The sequence below is a fragment of the Dendropsophus ebraccatus genome, chromosome 9 (assembly GCF_027789765.1).
Source record: "Dendropsophus ebraccatus isolate aDenEbr1 chromosome 9, aDenEbr1.pat, whole genome shotgun sequence".
Lineage (NCBI taxonomy): Eukaryota > Metazoa > Chordata > Amphibia > Anura > Hylidae > Dendropsophus > Dendropsophus ebraccatus.
This window is the reverse complement of record NC_091462.1, coordinates 117,614,080-117,637,635: the sequence shown is the minus strand read 5'-3', so window position 1 is coordinate 117,637,635 and position 23,556 is coordinate 117,614,080. Positions and strand designations below refer to the sequence as shown.

The 23,556-nt window shown below is 51.2% G+C and overlaps 1 protein-coding gene across 3 annotated transcripts in view; it reads left to right on the top strand.

Moving 5' to 3' along the window:
* Positions 1–11,154: 11,154 nt before the first annotated feature.
* Positions 11,155–23,556, top strand: part of LOC138801654 (uncharacterized) — an 82,258-nt gene continuing 69,856 nt past the window's right edge. For all 3 annotated transcript variants that reach the window (XM_069984697.1, XM_069984696.1, XM_069984698.1), the window contains exons 1-3: positions 11,155–11,378; positions 15,650–16,214; positions 23,141–23,403. In XM_069984697.1, the coding sequence (XP_069840798.1) occupies positions 15,682–16,214; positions 23,141–23,403 (796 nt within the window). In that variant the 5' untranslated portion in view covers positions 11,155–11,378; positions 15,650–15,681. The remainder of the gene's footprint in view (positions 11,379–15,649; positions 16,215–23,140; positions 23,404–23,556) is intronic.

Here is a 23,556-nt window from a genome sequence, read left to right as displayed (position 1 = left end):
ACCCCAGCTCTCCCTCTGCACCCACCCCCATCCCAGCTCTCCCTCTGCACCCACCCCCATCCCAGCTCTCCCTCTGCACCCACCCCCATCCCAGCTCTCCCTCTGCACCCACCCCCATCCCAGCTCTCCCTCTGCACCCACCCCCATCCCAGCTCTCCCTCTGCACCCACCCCCATCCCAGCTCTCCCTCTGCACCCACCTGCGATGCCCTGGCCCCTGGGGGCCACTTCCGCAGTGCTGGTGTTATGACCGGGCAATGACCGGGGCAGCTGCAGGGGTTATACTTGTCACGGTATAGGCCTGAGGGCGGCACAGCTGTAGGGCCGGTCTGTGGAATCTGCGGGTGATGATGGGCATGCGATTCTTCGCTGCACTTAGTCGGGGCACCAGTTAGTGGACACCAATGCCAGGGTTCAGTAACAGCGGTTTTATTATAGATGAGGTAACTAGTAGCAACAGTTCTGTCCGGATGCAACCGGGTATATAGCAGGCTCTGACAAATAAAGCAGGAGTGGTGCTGCATAGGCTGTGAGAATACGTGCCGGATGATGGGAGTAGGAGTATGAGAGAAATAGCGTTGTTAATTTTTTTAATAAAATGGTCAATGAGGGGTGTGGGGGTGTTTTTATTTGAATAAAAAATTTTTTAAACTTGTGTCTTGTCTTTATTTCTTTACTTTATAGACTTAGTAGTGGAAGCCGTCTAATAGACGGAATCCATTACTAAGTTGGGGCCTAGTGTTAGCCGGTATAAAATGGCTAACACTAACCCCCCATTATTACCCTATTATTAGTACCCAATGCTACCAGGGGTACTGGGAAGAGCCGGGTGCCAGTGGTCCTGGAGCGTCAAAATTGGCGCTCCTGGACCGGGCGGCAGCAGGCTGGTAAGATTTAGGATGGGGAGGGCCTAAACCAATGACTCTTCCCACCCTGGTGTTACCAGGCTGCTGTCGTTTGGTTTTTAACCCGGCTGGTTATAAAAATAGGGGGGACATTATGCGTTTTTTTTAAATTATTTACTCCTCGCAAGGAGTGCTCATAGTTACCTGCAGCAGCACTGACAGAGCGGGAGCCATTGGCTCCCTCCCTGTCAGTGACTCTTGTGGCCGCAGGCAGTGCTTTGCCTGCGGTCACAAGAGGCCGCGCCCGGACCAAGGCAAGTATAAGTGCTTTGTTTTTTTTTTGTGTTATATGCTATATGGTAGAGGGAGCACAGGAGTCTATATAATGGGGAGAGCACAGGGGGGGGGCTATATACAAGTGGGGGAGCACACAGGGGCTATATAATACTGGGGGAGCACACTGGGCTATATACTACTGGGGGAGCGCACAGAGGGGCTATATACTACTGAGGGAGAACACAGGGGTCTATATACTACTGCGGGCAGCACACAGAGGTATATAGTACTGGGGGCAGCACACAAGGGGTATATACTACTGGGGGAGCACACAGGGGTCTATAGTACTGGGGGCAGCACACAGCTGTCTCTACTACTGGGGGAGTACACAGGGGGTCTATACTCCTGGGGGCAGCACAGAGGGGCCTATATTATATAGGGACCTTACTACTATATTGGGGCACAGAGCATACCTAATTATTAAGTGGGGAAACAGAAGGGTATAACTACTAAATAGGGGCACAGGGGGGGTAACTACTATATAGGGGCACAGAGGGGGGTAACTACTGTATGTGTTGGAGCCTTAAACGTTTCTCTGGCAGATTCTGGAGAGAGGATTCACAGCCGGGGGAGACATCAAGGTGGCCCACGCTGGATGCAGCGAAAGAAAAGGTGAAAGACGCTGATCAGAGAAGACGCCCCCTGTGAGTAAATGGACGTAACTGCACAATGCTATAGGGTCTGTAGTGATAGTGGTCATGGTGTGGCGGTATTATGTAATGGTATAATTGGTAATATCTTTATAAGGTTATAAGGTAACTACTGTATGTATTGGGGCTCTTAATACAGTGTGGGGGCACTTTCAGGGCATTATACTGTGTGTGGAGCTCAGATTCTGATAATGCTGGGTTGTGTGTGTGTGTGTGTGTGGGGGGGGTCGCAAAAAGGGAGGGTGGGGCACTCTTTAAGGCAGTGCATCGGGCCCACCAGTGTATTATAACGACCCTAAGATCAGCTACAGATCAGATGTTCTATCAAGTAATATGCTTAGTTCCCACTGGCGTAGCTACTATGGGGGCAGGGTATGCTGTCGCTATGGGGCCCGGGTAAAACTTCCATGGTGGGTGCTAATAGTATCCCCCCAGCGCGGGGGTGGGACAGCTTGCCGTGCCGCCTTGCAGTGTGCCATCGCGATCACGCGTGCAGCCGTCTGTCCCGCGCATCACACGTCACCTCACCCGACCCGACCAGCAGCTTTCCTCCATGACAGTGGATGTTTCTATGATGGGCTAGAGGCGCCCGACAGCGTCCAGCCACCCAGACCCACGGCATCATCAGCACCCCCGTCCCCTGCGGAAGCCTCCCCCACCCCCTTCCCTGAGGGCGGTACAACGGCTCCCCACCTGATCTCGTGTACCGGAGGGCCCTGGTGTCCGGAGGAGGCAGCTACGTTCGGGGCTGGAGTTGCAGTTGCTGGAGATGTACAGCGGGATCGGGGGTCTGCACTGCGCCCCTCTATCCTGCTGTACATCTCCAGCAACTGCAACTCCAGCCCCGAACGTAGCTGTTGCTGCAGCAGCTGCCTCCTCCTCCTCCGGACACCAGGGACCTCCGGTACACGTGCACAAGACCAGGAGGGGAGCCTGTGTTCTCAGGGAGGAGATGCCAGGTGTGTGCCCGGGCTGGTCCCTCTGCTCAGCCTGCTCCAGTCGCCCCCCCCCCCCCAGCTCTCCCTCGGCCCCCAGTGGCGGATTAAATGTACCCTGGGCCTCGGGCTGTCCACCCAACCTGGGCCCCCCCCCCCCAGTCAATTTGCCCACATTATAATCTGCTACTGCGCCCCCCACCCCACTGTCCCCAATAAACACTGCCTGCCTCCCCTCCCTGCTGTCCCCAATAAACATAATGTTTGGTCCCTTGCTGCTACCCCCAGTAAGCATTGCCCACCCCACCTCCACTGCCCCCAATAAACATATTGCCACCTCACCTGGTCCCCTGATGTTGCCCCCCCACCAAGGTCACAGCAGCACAGAGGATGTCAGGAGAGGAGGGTGCTGATCTTATAGGAGAGGTCACAGTAGCACAGAGGATGTCAGGAGAGGAGGGTGCTGATCTTATAGGAGAGGTCCGAGCAGCACAGAGGATGTCAGGAGAGGAGGGTGCTGATCTATAGGGGAGGTCCCAGCAGCACAGAGGATGTCAGGAGAGGAGGGTGCTAATCCTATAGGAGATAGTCCCCCTTTATAGATGGTCTCCCTCTTTCCCCCTCTATAGATGGTCCCCCTCTTTCCCCCCTTATAGATGGTCCCCCTCTTTCCCCCTTTATAGATGGTCCCCCTTTCCCCCTTTATACATGGTCCCCCTCTTTCCCCCCTTATAGATGGTCCCCCCCTTTCCCCCTTTATAGATGGCCCTCCCTCATAGATGGTCCCTCCCCCCCCCCTTTATAGATGGTCCCCCTCTTTCCCCCCTTATAGATGGTCCCTCTCTCCCCCCTCCCTTTATAGATGGTCCCCCTCTTTCCCCCCTTATAGATGGTCCCCCCTCTTTCCCTCTTTATAGCTGGTCCCCCTCTTTCCCCCCTTATAGATGGTCCTCCTTCCCCCCCCCCCTTATAGCTGGTCCTCCTTTCTCCCCTTATAGCTGGTCCCCCTCTTTCCCCCCTTATAGCTGGTCCTCCTTTCTCCCCTTATAGCTGGTCCCCCTCTTTCCCCCCTTATAGCTGGTCCTCCTTTCCCCCCTTATAGCTGGTCCCCCTCTTTCCCCCCTTATAGATGGTCCCCCTCTTCCCTCTCCCCCCTTATAGCTGGTCCTCCTTTCCCCCCTTATAGATGGTCCCCCCTCCCTTTATAGATGGTCCCCCTCTTTCCCCCCCTTATAGCTGGTCCCCCTCTCCCCCTTATAGATGGTCCCCCTCTTCCCTCTCCCCCCTTATAGCTGGTCCTCCTTTCCCCCCTTATAGATGGTCCCCCCTCCCTTTATAGATGGTCTCCCTCTTTCCCCCCCTTATAGCTGGTCCCCCTCTTTCCCCCCTTATAGATGGTCCCCCTCTTCCCTCCCCCCCATATAGCTGGTCCTCCTTTCCCCCCCATATAGCTGGTCCCCCTCTTTACCCCCCTTATAGCTGGTCCTCCTTTCTACCCTTATAGCTGGTCCCCCTCTTTCCCCCCTTATAGATGGTCCCCCTCCCCCCCCCCCCCTTTATAGCTGGTCCTCCTCTCCCCCCTTATAGATGGTCCCCCTCTTTCCCCCCCTTATAGCTGGTCCCCCTCTTCCCTCTCCCCCTTATAGCTGGTCCTCCTTTCCCCACTTATAGATGGTCCCCCTCTTTCCCCCCTTATAGATGGTCCCCCTCTTCCCCCCCCCCCCTTATAGCTGGTCCCCCTCTTCCCCCCCCCCCTTATAGCTGGTCCCCCTTTCCCCCCTTTATAGATGGTCCCCCCCTTCCCCCCCCCTTATAGCTGGTCCCCCTTTCCCCCCTTTATAGATGCCCCCCCAGTCAGTAAATAACACAAAAATAACAAAATACAACTCACCTACCCTGCGTTCCCCCGTCGATCCTCCCTCCGTCTGCAGTCTCCGGCTGATGCGCAGCTGCCAGGGGTGTCCGGTCCTCTCCCCGGCAGCGCGCGCATCACACAGCTCCTAGTGCCGCCTGGGCCCTGACTTCCGGTACGTGCGCTCCCAGTACCGGAAGTCAGGGCCCCAGGCGGCACTAGGAGCTGTGAGATGCGCGCGCTGCCGGGGAGAGGACCGGACACCCCTGGCAGCCGCGCATCAGCCGGAGACTCTTGTGACCGCAAGCCAAACAATGCTTGCGGTCCCAAGAGTGCAGTGGCGGGGGGAAGGGGGCCTCCCGGGCAGCATCATAATGTGGGCGGCACGGCATGGGCCCCCCCGGAGCCTCGGGCCCCAGGCGGCCGCCCAAACCTCCTACATTATAATCCGCCATTGTCGGCCCCAGCCCCCACCCAACCTCTCCCTCTGCCCCAGCCCTCACCCCACCTCTCCCTCTGCCCCAGCCCTCACCCCACCTCTCCCTCTGCCCCAGCTCTCCCTCTGCACCCACCTCCACCCCAGCTCTCCCTCTGCACCCACCCCCATCCCAGCTCTCCCTCTGCACCCACCCCCATCCCAGCTCTCCCTCTGCACCCACCCCCATCCCAGCTCTCCCTCTGCACCCACCCCCATCCCAGCTCTCCCTCTGCACCCACCCCCATCCCAGCTCTCCCTCTGCACCCACCCCCATCCCAGCTCTCCCTCTGCACCCACCTGCGATGCCCTGGCCCCTGGGGGCCACTTCCGCAGTGCTGGTGTTATGACCGGGCAATGACCGGGGCAGCTGCAGGGGTTATACTTGTCATGGTATAGGCCTGAGGGTGGCACAGCTGTAGGGCCGGTCTGTGGAATCTGCGGGTGATGATGGGCATGCGATTCCTCGCTGCACTTAGTCAGGGCACCAGTTAGTGGACACCAATGCCGGGGTTCAGTAACAGCGGTTTTATTATAGATGAGGTAACTAGTAGCAACAGTTCTGTCCGGATGCAACCGGGTATATAGCAGGCTTTGACAAATAAGGCAGGAGTGGTGCTGCATAGGCTGTGAGAATACGTGCCGGATGATGGGAGTAGGAGTATGAGAGGAATAGCGTTGCTGGGTGGATTAGCTTGAGAATAATACTTGCTGTGAATCCTTGCAGCGATGAGGAGAGATAACGGAATGACACCCAGATGAGAGAGAAGAATCCGGTCACTTGAGCAGGCAGATACAGCCGAAGACTTGAATACAGCAGAGCACCTGATCCACACTTCTAGTGGTGAAGTGGGAGCTGCAGAGAAGAAGCCCAACTCCTCTGAGGCAGGAGAGGGACGACACACATCCTCCTTGCTTGGAAGCAGGGGGAAGACTCACTTGTCAGGAGGAAATGGGAGGTCACATGGTTGCTCCTGGCCAGAACTAGTCGGCCATTGGAGGAACCATGGTTACAGGGCACTGGCACGGTCACGTGATCAACAGCCTTGCATACCACTGTACAATGCAATAATACACAGGAATACATGAGAATTCACATGAGAATGCACATTACCAGAGAATACTAGGGGAAAACCAGCAGCAGTTGCAGTGCAAACACTTACCAGAACAGGCATTGACACAGAAACAGAAATGGCCATAATAGGAGTAGTAGTCTGCATGTTCTGGGACACTGCACACCCCCATCCCAGCTCTCCCTCTGCACCCACCTCTCCCGCTGCCTCAGCCCCCGCCCCAGCTCTCCCTCTGCCCCAGCCCCCACCTCTCCCTCAGCACTTACTCCCACCCCAGCTCTCCCTCTGCACCCACCTCAGCTCTCCCTCTGCCCCCACCTCTCCATCTGCCCCCATCCCAGCTCTCCCTCCACACCCACCCCCACCCCTCCCTCCACACCCACCCCCACCCCACCTCTCCCTCTGCCCCCACATCACCTCTCCCTCCGCACCCACCCCCATCCCAGCTCTCCCTCCGCACCCACCCCCACCCCACCTCTCCCTCCGCACCCACCCCCACCCCACCTGTCCCTCTGCCCCCACATCACCTCTCCCTCAGCACCCACCTCCACCCCAGCTCTCCCTCTGCCCAATCGCCCCCCCCCCCTTCTCTCTCTCTGCACTCCACCCCATTCTAGGTTTCATGGGGCCCCATGCAGTTTTTTGCTATGGGGCCCCATTACTCCTAGCTACGCCCCTGTTAGTTCCCTCAGTATCCATGGATGAATGCCATCTTGGCCAGCATGGGTGGATTGTGAGACTGTTCCCACATGGCTGAGGGGCAGCATGGACACCTATAAAGATACATTACCACTTCATCAGCGTGTGTGGCACTAGGAGGGTGTAGTAGGTTGGGGTCCTGGCACAGATCTTACATTGAGACACTAAAGCTTCCGGTTGAGGTAGTTCAGTTCACCCTCCGGCTCTAGGAGTGACGTCTGTAGTGTGTGCAGACAAGAAATGGTTAATGGAAGAGGAGGAAAATGAAAGTATAATTCCTGGAAATGAAAGGACAAACAGCTGTGCAGAAGGGGAGGGGGGGTGGGGGTGGTAGAGCGCAGTGACTGACGCAGCAGAGCCGTGTTTGTATCATGGGCCCCCCAGCGAGTGGTCAGAAGGGCCAGTCCACTGCTGTATAAGTGTAAGGCAGAGACTTGGGGGAGGCCTCGGGGTCAGGGGTTTGGAAGGACTGCGAGGACGGAAGGTTCTGGAAAGGCAGGAGGCTTAGAGATAGGGGGTTAACTATGTCATTTAGGGACCTCATGGGGTGAGGTCGGTGATAACGTGATTATTTTTATAATGTTATGGCTATGGCAAATTTAGCCCCACCGCCTCTCTCTGCCTTGGCTGTGGGGAATCCCCGATCTAAACGGGGAGGAGAGAGGCACTAGCCGTGACAGGCATTGGAGGGGGATGGCAGCGGCCTGGTGACAAGTCCCAGGAGGCCGGGAAGGTGGTCGGAGGTGAGCCCTAGCTAGGAGAAGCCGCAGCCATGAAATGCTCTGGTCCATAGCTGCCAGACAAGTGGACAATGGCTGGCAGCCTTACATACAGGATCAGTGACTCCTCTCCTCCATATTACATACATGATCAGTGACTCCTCTCCTCCCCCATATTACATACATGATCAGTGACTCCTCCTCCATATTACATACATGATCAGTGACTCCTCTCCTCCTCCATATTACATACATGATCAGTGACTCCTCCTCCATATTACATACATGATCAGTGACTCCTCTCTTCCTCCATATTACATACATGATCAGTGACTCCTCTCCTCCATATTACATACATGATCAGTGACTCCTCTCCTCCTCCATATTACATACATGATCAGTGACTCCTCTCCTCCCCCATATTACATACATGATCAGTGACTCCTCCTCCATATTACATACATGATCAGTGACTCCTCCTCCATATTACATACATGATCAGTGACTCCTCCTCCATATTACATACATGATCAGTGACTCCTCTCTTCCTCCATATTACATACATGATCAGTGACTCCTCTCCTCCATATTACATACATGATCAGTGACTCCTCTCCTCCTCCATATTACATACATGATCAGTGACTCCTCTCCTGCTCCATATTACATACATGATCAGTGACTCCTCTCTTCCATATTACATACATGATCAGTGACTCCTCTCCTCCTCCATATTACATACATGATCAGTGACTCCTTCTCCATATTACAAACATGATCAGTGACTCCTTCTCCATATTACATACATGATCAGTGATCTTCTCCTCCTCCATATTACATACATGATCAGTGACTCCTCCCCCATATTACATACATGATCAGTGACTCCTCCTCCATATTACATACATGATCAGTGACTCCTCCTCCATATTACATACATGATCAGTGACTCCTCCTCCATATTACATACATGATCAGTGACTCCTCTCCTCCTCCATATTACATACATGATCAGTGACTCCTCTCCTCCATATTACATACATGATCAGTGACTCCTCCTCCATATTACATACATGATCAGTGACTCCTCTCCTACATATTACATACATGATCAGTGACTCCTCTCCTCCATATTACATATATGATCAGTGACTCCTCCTCCATATTACATACATGATCAGTGACTCCTCCTACATATTACATACATGATCAGTGACTCCTCTCCTCCATATTACATACATGATCAGTGACTCCTCTCCTCCATATTACATACATGATCAGTGACTCCTCTCCTCCTCCATATTACATACATGATCAGTGACTCCTCTCCTCCTCCATATTACATACAGGATCAGTGACTCCTTCTTCATATTACATACATGATCAGTGACTCCTCTCCTCCCCCATATTACATACATGATCAGTGACTCCTCTCTTCCTCCATATTACATACATGATCAGTGACTCCTCCTCCATATTACATACATGATCAGTGACTCCTCCTCCATATTACATACATGATCAGTGACTCCTCCTACATATTACATACATGATCAGTGACTCCTCTCCTCCATATTACATACATGATCAGTGACTCCTCTCCTCCATATTACATACATGATCAGTGACTCCTCTCCTCCTCCATATTACATACATGATCAGTGACTCCTCTCCTCCTCCATATTACATACATGATCAGTGACTCCTTCTCCATATTACATACATGATCAGTGACTCCTCTCCTCCTCCATATTACATACATGATCAGTGACTCATCTCCTCCCCATATTATACACATGATCAGTGACTCCTCTCCTCCATATTACATACATGATTAGTGACTCCTCCTCCATATTACATACATGATCAGTGACTCCTCTCCTCCTCCATATTACATACATGATCAGTGACTCCTTCTCCATATTAAATACATGATCAGTGACTCCTCCTCCATATTACATACATGATCAGTTACTCCTCCTCCATATTACATACATGATCAGTTACTCCTCCTCCATATTACATACATGATCAGTGACTCCTCTCCTCCTCCATATTACATACATGATCAGTGACTCCTCTCCTCCTCCAAATTACATACATGATCAGTGACTCCTCTCCTCCTCCATATTACATACATGATCAGTGACTCCTCTCCTCCTCCATATTACATACATGATCAGTGACTCCTCTCCTCCTCCATATTACATACATGATCAGTTACTCCTCCTCCATATTACATACATGATCAGTGACTCCTCTCCTCCTCCATATTACATACATGATCAGTGACTCCTCTCCTCCTCCAAATTACATACATGATCAGTGACTCCTCTCCTCCTCCATATTACATACATGATCAGTGACTCCTCTCCTCCTCCATATTACATACATGATCAGTGACTCCTCTCCTCCTCCATATTACATACATGATCAGTGACTCCTCCTCCATATTACATACATGATCAGTTACTCCTCCTCCATATTACATACATGATCAGTGAGTCCTCTCCTCCATATTACATACATGATCAGTGACTCCTTCTCCATATTACATACATGATCAGTGACTCCTCTCCTCCTCCATATTACATACATGATCAGTGACTCCTCTCCTCCTCCATATTACATACATGATCAGTGACTCCTCTCTTCCATATTACATACATGATCAGTGACTCCTCTCCTCCATATTACATACATGATCAGTGACTCCTCTTCTCCTCCATATTACATACATGATCAGTGACTCCTCCTCCATATTACATACATGATCAGTGACTCCTCCTCCATATTACATACATGATCAGTTACTCCTCCTCCATATTACATACATGATCAGTGACTCCTCTCCTCCATATTACATACATGATCAGTCACTCCTCTCCTCCATATTACATACATGATCAGTGACTCCTCTCCTCCCCCATATTACATACATGATCAGTGACTCCTCTTCTCCTCCATATTACATACATGATCAGTGACTCCTCCTCCATATTACATACATGATCAGTGACTCCTCCTCCATATTACATACATGATCAGTGACTCCTCTCCTCCATATTACATACATGATCCGTGACTCCTCTCCTCCCCCATATTACATACATGATCAGTGACTCCTCTCCTCCATATTACATACATGATCAGTGACTCCTCTCCTCCTCCATATTACATACATGATCAGTGACTCCTCTCCTCCATATTACATACATGATCAGTGAGTCCTCTCCTCCTCCATATTACATACATGATCAGTGACTCCTCCCCCATATTACATACATGATCAGTGACTCCTCTCCTCCATATTACATACATGATCAGTGAGTCCTCTCCTCCATATTACATACATGATCCGTGACTCCTCTCCTCCCCCATATTACATACATGATCAGTGACTCCTCTCCTCCATATTACATACATGATCAGTGACTCCTCTCCTCCCCCATATTACATACATGATCAGTGACTCCTCCTCCAAATTACATACATGATCAGTGACTTCACCTTTAAGAATTTGAAAGGGTGGAAGCAGCTGAGAGTGAAAGTGAAAGTGACAGAACTCGGAGACATGTTACATGACAGATAAGAAGAGGAAGGAGAGAAGAGGGGCTGCAGTCTGAGAGACCCCCATATCTACACCCTGTCCTGCTGAACTGCCGCCCGTGTTACCCCCAGACTGTATACCGGCACAGGGAGGAAGAGGAAGAACCTGAGCGGCAGAAGAGACACAGAGGGAAGAGACAACACTGAGAGAAGACAGATATAGTGACACCGCCGGGAGCTGAGCAGGTGAGAGATACAGCACTGATTACTGACAGGTATACAGCACTGATTACTGACAGGTATACAGCACCGATTACTAACAGGTATACAGCACCGATTACTGACAGGTATACAGCACTGATTACTGACAGGTATACAGCACTGATTACTGACAGGTATACAGCACTGATTACTGATAGGTATACAGCACCGATTACTAACAGGTATACAGCACTGATTACTAACAGGTATACAGCACCGATTACTGACAGGTATACAGCACCGATTACTGACAGGTATACAGCACCGATTACTGACAGGTATACAGCACTGATTACTGACAGGTATACAGCACTGATTACTGACAGGTATACAGCACCGATTACTGACAGGTATACAGCACCGATTACTGACAGGTATACAGCACTGATTACTGACAGGTATACAGCACCGATTACTGACAGGTATACAGCACCGATTACTAACAGGTATACAGCACCGATTACTGACAGGTATACAGCACTGATTACTGACAGGTATACAGCACTGATTACTGACAGGTAATCGGTGCTGTATACAGCACCGATTACTAACAGGTATACAGCACCGATTACTAACAGGTATACAGCACTGATTACTGACAGGTATACAGCACTGATTACTGACAGGTATACAGCACCGATTACTAACAGGTATACAGCACCGATTACTGACATATATACAGCACCGATTACTGACAGGTATACAGCACCGATTACTGATAGGTATACAGCACCGATTACTGACAGGTATACAGCACCGATTACTAACAGGTATACAGCACCGATTACTAACAGGTATACAGCACTGATTACTGACAGGTATACAGCACTGATTACTGACAGGTATACAGCACCGATTACTAACAGGTATACAGCACCGATTACTAACAGGTATACAGCACCGATTACTGACATATATACAGCACCGATTACTGACATATATACAGCACTGATTACTGATAGGTATACAGCACCGATTACTGACAGGTATACAGCACCGATTACTTACAGGTATACAGCACCGATTACTAACAGGTATACAGCACCGATTACTGACAGATAATCGGTGCTGTATACAGCACCGATTACTAACAGGTATACAGCACCGGTTACTAACAGGTATACAGCACCGATTACTGGCAGGTATACAGCACCGATTACTAACAGGTATACAGCACCGATTACTGGCAGGTATACAGCACCGATTACTAACAGGTATACAGCACCGATTACTTACAGGTATACAGCACCGATTACTAACAGGTATACAGCACCGATTACTAACAGGTATACAGCACCGATTACTGACAGGTATACAGCACCGATTACTAACAGGTATACAGCACCGATTACTAACAGGTATACAGCACCGATTACTAACAGGTATACAGCACCGATTACTTACAGGTATACAGCACCGATTACTGACAGGTATACAGCACCGATTACTGACAGGTATACAGCACCGATTACTAACAGGTATACAGCACCGATTACTGACAGGTATACAGCACCGATTACTAACAGGTATTCAGCACCGATTACTGACAGGTATACAGCACCGATTACTAACAGGTATACAGCACCGATTACTGACAGGTATACAGCACCGATTACTAACAGGTATACAGCACCGATTACTTACAGGTATACAGCACCGATTACTAACAGGTATACAGCACCGATTACTGACAGGTATACAGCACCGATTACTAACAGGTATACAGCACCGATTACTAACAGGTATACAGCACCGATTACTGACAGGTATACAGCACCGATTACTTACAGGTATACAGCACCGATTACTAACAGGTATACAGCACCGATTACTGACAGGTAATCGGTGCTGTATACGGCACCGATTACTAACAGGTATACAGCACCGATTACTAACAGGTATACAGCACCGATTACTAACAGGTATACAGCACCGATTACTGACAGGTAATCGGTGCTGTATACGGCACCGATTACTAACAGGTATACAGCACCGATTACTAACAGGTATACAGCACCGATTACTAACAGGTATACAGCACCGATTACTGACAGGTATACAGCACCGATTACTGACAGGTATACAGCACCGATTACTAACGGGTATACAGCACCGATTACTAACAGGTATACAGCACCGATTACTAACAGGTATACAGCACCGATTACTGACAGGTATACAGCAACGAATACTGACAGGTATACAGTACCGATTACTAACAGGTATACAGCACCGATTACTGACATGTATACAGCACCGATTACTAACAGGTATACAGCACCGATTACTGACAGGTATACAGCACCGATTACTAACAGGTATACAGCACCGATTACTGACAGGTATACAGCACCGATTACTAACAGGTATAGAGCTCCGATTACTGACAGGTATACAGCACCGATTACTGACAGGTATACAGCACCGATTACTGACAGGTATACAGCACTGATTACTGACAGGTATACAGCACCGATTACTAACAGGTATACAGCACCGATTACTGACAGGTATACAGCACCGATTACTAACAGGTATACAGCACCGATTACTAACAGGTATACAGCACCTCTGGCTGTGCTCCCCTCTCCTGTCACCCCTCCGGCTGTGCTCCCCTCTCCTGTCACCCCTCCGGCTTTGCTCCCCTCTCCTATCACCCCTCCGGCTGGGCTCCCCTCTCCGGCTGTGCTCCCCTCTCCTGTCACCCCTCCGGCTGTTCTCCCTTATCCTGTCACCCCTCTGGCTGTGCTCCCCTCTCCTGTCACCCCTCCGGCTGGGCTCCCCTCTCCTGTCACCTCTCCGGCTGTGCTCCCCTCTCCTCTCACCCCTCCGGCTGTTCTCCCTTCTCCTGTCACCCCTCCGGCTGTTCTCCCTTATCCTGTCACCCCTCTGGCTGTGCTCCCCTTTCCTGTCACCCCTCTGGCTGTGCTCCCGTCCCGTTACCCCTCCGGCTGTGCTCCCCTCTCCTGTCACCTCTCCGGCTGTGCTCCCCTCTCCTGTCACCCCTCCGGCTGTGCTCCCCTCTCCTGTCACCCCTCCGGCTCTGGCCCCCTCTCCGGCTGTGCTCCCCTCTCCTGTCACCCCTCTGGCTGTGCTCCCCTCTCCTGTCACCTCTCCGGCTGTGCTCCTCTCTCCTGTCACCCCTCCGGCTCTGGCCCCCTCTCCTGTCACCCCTCCGGCTGTGCTCCCCTCTCCTATCACCCCTCCGGCTGGGCTCCCCTCTCCTGTCACCTCTCCGGCTGTGCTCCCCTCTCCTGTCACCCCTCCGGCTGTTCTCCCTTATCCTGTCACCCCTCTGGCTGTGCTCCCCTCTCCTGTCACCCCTCCGGCTGGGCTCCCCTCTCCTGTCACCTCTCCGGCTGTGCTCCCCTCTCCTCTCACCCCTCCGGCTGTTCTCCCCTCTCCTGTCACCCCTCCGGCTGTTCTCCCTTATCCTGTCACCCCTCTGGCTGTGCTCCCCTCTCCTGTCACCCCTCCGGCTGTGCTCCCCTCTCCTGTCACCTCTCCGGCTGTGCTCCCCTCTCCTGTCACCTCTCCGGCTGTGCTCCCCTCTCCTGTCACCCCTCCGGCTGTGCTCCCCTCTTCTGTCACCCCTCCGGCTGTGCTCCCCTCTCCTGTCACCCCTCTGGCTGTGCTCCCCTCTCCTGTCACCTCTCCAGCTGTGCTCCCCTCTCCTGTCACCACTCCGGCTGTGCTCCCCTCTCCTGTCACCCCTCCAGCTGTGCTTCCCTCTCCTGTCACCCCTCTGGCTGTGCTCCCCTCTCCTGTCACCCCTCCGGCTGTGCTCCCCTCTCCTGTCACCCCTACGGCTGTGCTCCCCTCTCCTGTCACCCCTCCGGCTGTGCTCCCCTCTCCTGTCACCCCTCTGGCTGTGCTCCCCTCTCCTGTCACCTCTCCAGCTGTGCTCCCCTCTCCTGTCACCCCTACGGCTGTGCTCCCCTCTCCTGTCACCCCTATGGCTGTGCTCCCCTCTCCTGTCACCCCTCCAGCTGTGCTCCCCTCTCCTGTCACCCCTCCAGCTGTGCTCCCCTCTGCTGTGACCTCTCCGGCTGTGCTCCCCTCTCCTGTGACCTCTCCGGCTGTGCTCCCCTCTCCTGTGACAGTAACACTGATATCACAGAATACACAGAGCACATTATATTAATATATACAAATACATTCAATACGTGACAATAAACCAACAGATAGGTCTCACTCTGATCCCTTTATAATCTGTACGTGTCTTGTGTAATATGACTTCTACTTGCCACCCACAGATCCCACAGCTACAGCCCCACCCACAGATCCCATGGATATAGCGCCACCCACAGATCCCACGGATACAGCGCCACCCGCAGATCCTACAGATACAGCGCCACCCGCAGATCCTACAGATACATCGCCACCCACAGATCCCATGGATATAGCGCCACCCACAGATCCCATGGATATAGCGCCACCCACAGATCCTACAGATACAGAGTCATTTGCAGATCACATGGATACATCGCCACCCACAGATCCCAGGGATACAGCTTCACCCACAGATCCCACGGATCAAGCGCTATCCACAGATCCCACGAACACGTCATCTGCAGATCCCACGAACACAACGTCATCTGCAGATCACATGGATACAGCTCCATCTGCAGATCTCATGGATACAGCGCCACCCACAGATCCCACGGATACAGCGCCACCCACAGATCCCACGGATACAGCGCCACCCACAGATCCCACGGATAAAGCGTCATCTGCACGTAATAAAGAGGAGGCAGAGAATGAAGAGCAGCAGAAGACACTGGAGGAAGCCTCCGCACCATCACCCGGAGCTGGAGAAATGTAAGTAACATCCAGATATTATCCTCTGATACTATATCAATAACTACAACTGGAAACTGGGGTTATTATTAGTGATGAGCAAATACTTAAATGCTCGGGTGCTCGTTACTTGAGACGAATATTTCCCGATACTCAGGAGCTCGTTTTGAGTAAGGATTCCTATTGAAGTCAATGGGAAACGCGGGCATTTTTTCAGGGGACCCAAGCTCGGCAGAGGGAAGTACAGTGACCGAGGGTACCCGCTGAGAGTAGTAGTAGTCAGCGGTGGTAGGGCGGACCCGGGTAGCCAGATGCCAGATGTTAGGTCACGGTTTTGGCACGAGGGGAACTGACTAACCCACGGGAACCTGACCATGCGGGACCCTGGCGCAATTCTGCGTTGTGCGTTTATTAACACGGTGGTTTTCAATAGCAACAGTCTCTCTGGATGCAACCAGGAATAGGTAAACTTGAATATAGCTAAGCAGATATGTGATGCTGCAATAGGCCGTGGGGTGACAGAGTTACTTTGGATGAGAGGAATCTTAACGGAGAATGAGGGTAGTAGTTCCCTGAGAATGATGCTGGGCGGAATAGACTGAATAGAATACTTGCTGCTGTTGATGATGATGAGAAGATAGTGACTTGAGAACGGCACCCAGATCTTGAGTAAACTAAAGAATCTTGCGGTCTCTAGAACAGGGGAGCGGATCACCCTGAGTTGCGGCCTTGTTTGGAAGCAGCAGAGCACGTTTTCCCTCCTGAAGGTGGAGGAGAGAACAACACAACCTCCTCTCTTGAAGGTAGAGAGAAGACTACTGAGGTAGAAAGGAAGTGACTAACTGACCCCAGCCAAAAGCTCGACGGCTATTGGGGTTACTATGGCAGCCACATGACATGTAAGTCACATGACACTGGCTGGTTGCATCACCACACCATTAGATAACAGGCAAATGAACATACATAGGAAACATGAGAAATACCAGACTTGAACACTGGGGGGCAATATAACACAACCCGTTTGCAGTGGCCATTAACCCTTTCCAGTACAGGGACAAGTGAAATACCGATATGCACAGAGATACACAGGGATATGGATGAAAACCTTCTGTACTGGGACACTGCAGAAGGTTGTGGGAAAACCTGTCAACCTCAGAAAATGTATAGATGCCTCTTTAACAGACTGAGCAGGGCTGGGGCATGACACCCCCTGACTTCTCCCCACCGCTTCTGTTCTGGCGACCAAATTTAATTTTTTTTTTTCCATTTATTTGTGAAATTTCAATTAAAATTGGATTTTGAGTTTGAATTAAAATTTGAGTTTGAATTCAAATTAGTTTAAATTTTGGGTTTGACGATAACATGGTATGAAATGGACAATACAATCGACCAATAAAAATAGCCGGATTATGGCTAGATTTAGCCTCACACCCTCATGCAGTTGAGCGTGAGAGGCAAAATCATTGGATGTAGGGACGAAGAATAACAATACAGTCTTCTTAAGAGGCCTCGGAATTTGAATCAATACACTTTTAATCCTTTAAAAAGTATCTAAGAGAGGGCAAGTGCGGTAGTAGTGGGTGGACTTTTTCCACCATTTTCACTGTCTGTTCCTTTTAGCTGTGGCCTGTATCTTGGAGATACAATAGATGACCAGACAGCCCTGCAAAACAGTCGAATTTGAATTCGATTATTAGTCGAATTGAAGACGATTTGATTTTAAAATTGAAATTGAAGATAAAAAAAAGGCCATGAAGTGGCCTTTAACGAGCAGCTGACTACTGCCTTTGAAACAGCCACAAAATGAAAGGACGACAGAGGACAACCGCAAGTTGACATCCACAGATTGTATGGGTCGAAATGGACAACACAAGGAGGGTCCTAAATTAGGATCCACCATTTTCACTGTCTGTTCCTTTCAACTGTGCCAGTGCCTGACAAGCTGACTGCTCCCCTCCTCCCCCCCTTAATAACTTCTCTTAAATTACTAGACTAACCAGTAGTTTACTACTGCCTTGGAAACAGCTACAAAATGAAAGGACAGCAGAGGATACCTGCAAGTTTAAACCCACCATGTATATGGTTCGAAATGGACAACACAAGACAAGGATCCTAAATTAGGATACACCATTTTCACTGTCTGTTCCTTTTAACTGTGGCGTGTATCTTGGAGATACAATAGATGACCTGACAGCCCTGCAAAATAGCACTTGAAATTGAAAATTAAAAAAAAACAAAGTGGCCTTTACTGGCCTTTCGATGAGGCAGGCGTGGAACCTCCCAAAAATTAGGCCTGACATCGTAAAGTACTGAGGGGAAGCCACCGCCATGAGGTTCCTAAAAGCCTCTGTCTCTACCAGCCGATAGGGCAGCATCTCCAGGCTCAGCAGTTTGCCTATATGCACATTTAGGGCTTGTGCATGCGGGTGAGTGGCAGTGTATTTGCGCTTCTGTGCAAAGGTCTGCTGCAGGGACAGTTGAATGCTGCGCTTGGACACCTTGCTGGAGGGTGTGGAGCATAGTGGAGGTGAAGGGGTGTGTGTAGGGTGGGAGGCACTCGTGCCTGGGGCAGGGGGACTGACAGAGAGCCAGCATGTGACACAGGGGAAGGAGCAGGTGTGTGACTTGCAGTCACTGAACGGCTTTAGTTCCACTGAGTGGGGTGTTTAGCACTCATATGCCTGCGCATGCTGGTAGTGGTTAGGCTGGTAGTGGTGGCTCCCCTGCTGATCCTGGCGTGGCACACGTTGCACACTACAGTCCGTCGGTCATCCGCACTTTCTTTAAAGATCCTCCAGACTTGCTAACATCTACCCCTGGCCACGGGAGTTTGACTCCGTGAAACAGTTGCTGATCTACTCGGTCTGCCCCTGCTTCTCCCTCTGCCCACCCCTCTTCCAACCGGTCCTGCGGGTGAACTTGCCTCTGCGATGACCCTGGCCCCTAGGGGCCACTCTGCAGTGTAGATGGTACTAACAGGCAGGAGCCGGGGCAGCTGTAGGGCATAGCGTAGTCACAGTGTAGGCACTAGGGTGATACAGCTGGAAACCGGGCTCCTGACCATGCGGGGATACTGGGCATGCGATTCTTCGATGCACTTAGTCGGGGCACCAATTAACACACCAATGCCAGGGCTCAGTAACAACAGTGATTACAATTTTATTGTAACGGTAGTAACCAATAGCAACAGTCTCTTCCGGATGCAACCGGGAATATAATAACCTTGTATGAGCAGAGTAAGGGTGGTGCTGCAATAGGCTATTGGTGAAGCGTGCCGGATGATAAGAGTAATGGTGATAATAGGGTAGAGATGCTGGGTGGAATATACGAAGAATGAGTACTTGCGTAAATAACTTGAGTTGATGAGGAAGTTGAGGACTGGAACCACACCCAGATAAGAGGATACTCTTGGCATTTGAAGCAGGCGGACAGCCAGTAACTGGAGCAGCAGAGCACAGACCACTCTCCTAACAGGGGAGAGAGACTGCAGGGAACACACCTATCCCCTCTGAGGTAGGGAACAGGAACTGAGGGCTAAAGAAAGTCACATGGCAACCCCTGGCCAAAACTCGACGGCAATTGGGGTTACCATGGTAACAGGGCGCGGTCACGTGGTCACCAGCCTTTGCATAACCACTATACAAAAATATGTGCACAAAGGAATATACAGGAAACCTGAGTATAACCATATAACCTGAGAGTTGCAGGGGGAGACATGGCAAACAGTTTTAGTGGATATGCTTTCCAGAACAGGAATAGAGAATCTGTTCTGGGACACTGCATACCTCCCTACTAAAATTGAGCCGAACTCGGCGAATATCAAGGGGTAGTATCTCAATATCAAAACATGAATGGACTAGACATTTAGACAACAGGAATGAATATGGTTGTGAGTGTTGAACTGTGTGTTTCCCACGCTCAAGGCACAGGTGACAAAGTGACGAGAGAGAAAACCCTGGTGGCAGGACTTCACCTAGGGGTGCCTAACATACTCTGGTTACAGGTAGTTAGTGCGTGGACCATCTGACATGGAAGTCAGGACTACTTAACTGCTGGCGGGGGACCCTCAATATTCCAGCCAGTTAGACAGTAGGTTTCCAATTAAATGAGTTACCCTACTGGAAAGAAAACTGTGAAGACCTGTGTACTGCCTTGGGTATCACCTCGTCCTCATCCACCAGCTCCTCACTCTGCTCCTCACTTTGAGTTACATCCATGAAAACAACCTCACTGTCTGACAACCGGGTCTCATCGTCATCATCAGAAACCTTTTCAAACCATGTGTGCAAGTCCCCACTCTCTTCACCCACTGACCGCGTGAGCTGCATAGTTTGGGCATCGGGACAGATCGACTGCTCCAGTTGCTCAGACTCAGGAGAGGGCCCAGAAAAGAGTTCCTGGGAGCATGGTGGATCTGAATCCCTCCTTTCCCTGGAGGGGCCGGGCTGTGGGGAAAGAGGCTGAGATGCTGGAGCAAGGGTTCCACTCCTTTGGGTAGTGTGGTTGGACTGCGTGGAAGACTGGGTGGTGGATAAGTTAGTGGACACATTATCCGCTATCCACGTGATCACCTGTTCACACTGCTGCGGTTTCAATAGCGGTGTACCCTGAGACCCCGTAAGTTGCGTGAAGCTAGGGTGTGAATGTCTTCGGTGTGCCACTGCTACCTCCTCAACAGGTGCTGCTGTGTCACCTTACCCTGAACCACGGCCTCTGCCAACTGAATCGCTTGGAACCCCACGCCCACGTCCTCGTCCTCGACACATACCCCTGGGGTTCACCATTTTATTGACACTGCAATTTCCCTATATGCAAATGAGCTAGTGTGCAATTTCCCTGTATGCAAATCAGCTAAAATGTACAATATTATTAGAGTCCAATATAAATTGTCCCATATAGTAGCTATGCTCTTTTAGTTACACAACTGTGTAGCTATATATTGTTCACCTTTATTAGATTAAAAATAAAAGATAACCCCAACAAAGCCATCTACTAAAACGCATTGTAAAAAGCGCATTTGCATACAGGGAAATTGCACACTAGCTGATTTCCATATAGGGAAATTGCACACTCTAGCTCATTTGCATATAGGAATATTGCACACTAGCTCATTTGCATATAGGAATATTGCACACTAGCTCATTTGCATATAGGAATATTGCACACTTTAGCTTATTTGCATGAAACACTGCAAAGAAGCCGCAGCATGAAGACAAAATAGAATCAGATGGAGGTGCCAACAAGGAATAAGGAATGAGATGACGTCACTCGGTTCTGTGAACCTTTCTTCTTGGAGGGATTAGCCGCCGGCCGGGGCATCCCTATCCAAACAGCCTGGGAAAGATTTTGCATAATTGGACCTTAAGTATTCATTTGTAGTTCATTTTTATCCATTTCATAGGGACGTACAGCGTGCAATTATATATAAAGAGACCTATTGTTGTACTTATAGTACTACAGTACATGTTTACTTGCGCTTGGCACTTTAGTATTTATATTTCATTTCCATCAGGGGAATTGAACTAAAGAAAACAAACTGGTGCAGGTCTCTAGACAGGTGATTTACCATTAGACCACAGTTCCTTCACAGGCCAGGAGATTCAGCTATATGCGATTGCAGATCAGTCCTCTGTTGGCAGATACTGACTGACAGCTGAGCGAGCAGGAGGCCGGGCAGCATTGATTTCTTGTGAAGAAGAGGGAGGAGGAAGAAGTGGTGAGGCAGCCAGAGTGCAGCACAAACACTGAGCCAAAACTCCTCTCTGACTCTTCATTAAAGTAGGAGACCCGAGATTGTGCATAATCCACTGCACTGACAAAGGCACCATGCCCACCAGGGGACTGCCAGCTGCAGCACGCTGTCACCGCCTCAGGTACTGCCCACCAGGGGACTGCCAGCTGCAGCACACTGTCACCGCCTCAGGTACTGCCCTCAGGGGACTGTCAGCTACAGCACACTGTCACCGCCTCAGGTACTGCCCTCAGGGGACTGTCAGCTACAGCACACTGTCACCGCCTCAGGTACTGCCCTCAGGGGACTGCCAGCTGCAGCACACTGTCACCGCCTCAGGTACTGCCCTCAGGGGACTGTCAGCTGCAGCACACTGTCACCGCCTCAGGTACTGCCCTCAGGGGACTGTCAGCTGCAGCACACTGTCACCGCCTCAGGTACTGCCCACCAGGGGACTGCCAGCTGCAGCACACTGTCACCGCCTCAGGTACTGCCCTCAGGGGACTGTCAGCTACAGCACACTGTCACCGCCTCAGGTACTGCCCTCAGGGGACTGTCAGCTACAGCACACTGTCACCGCCTCAGGTACTGCCCTCAGGGGACTGCCAGCTGCAGCACACTGTCACCGCCTCAGGTACTGCCCTCAGGGGACTGTCAGCTGCAGCACACTGTCACCGCCTCAGGTACTGCCCTCAGGGGACTGCCAGCTGCAGCACACTGTCACCGCCTCAGGTACTGCCCTCAGGGGACTGTCAGCTGCAGCACACTGTCACCGCCTCAGGTACTGCCCTCAGGGGACTGTCAGCTACAGCACACTGTCACCGCCTCAGGTACTGCCCTCAGGGGACTGTCAGCTACAGCACACTGTCACCGCCTCAGGTACTGCCCTCAGGGGACTGTCAGCTGCAGCACACTGTCACCGCCTCAGGTACTGCCCTCAGGGGACTGTCAGCTGCAGCACACTGTCACCGCCTCAGGTACTGCCCTCAGGGGACTGTCACCGCCTCAGGTACTGCCCTCAGGGGACTGTCAGCTGCAGCACACTGTCACCGCCTCAGGTACTGCCCTCAGGGGACTGTCACCGCCTCAGGTACTGCCCTCAGGGGACTGTCACCGCCTCAGGTACTGCCCTCAGGGGACTGTCAGCTGCAGCACACTGTCACCGCATTTCGCATCATGTTTTCTCTGCTGATGTCTCTTCTTTTCTGTTTCCTAGAGGCCGTAATGATAAGAAGGCGCCTGTGGGAATCATCGTCTGGGACTCTAATGCAGATATATATGCAGCTATAGCTCCGATGGTGAATTGGATCGTCACAAATATTGGCTGTGAATCTTTAATCCCGCTCTTCCCTGACAATGAGAGTGACTGGGGACGTGTAAAGACATTCCCACTGGTTATAATAATCTGTCCGGCACAGAGATCAGCGGCGCCCGGGTGCCCCCTGAGGAGATTCCTGGAGCTCTGCTACTGCACACACGGTACGGGATGTATATATGGTGAGGGGGTGTGATGGGTATAATGGTGAGGGGGGGTGATGGGTATAATGGTGGGGGGGGGGGGGGTGATGGGTATAATGGTGAGGGGGGGTGATGGGTATAATGGTGAGGGGAGGGGGGGGTATAATGGTGAGG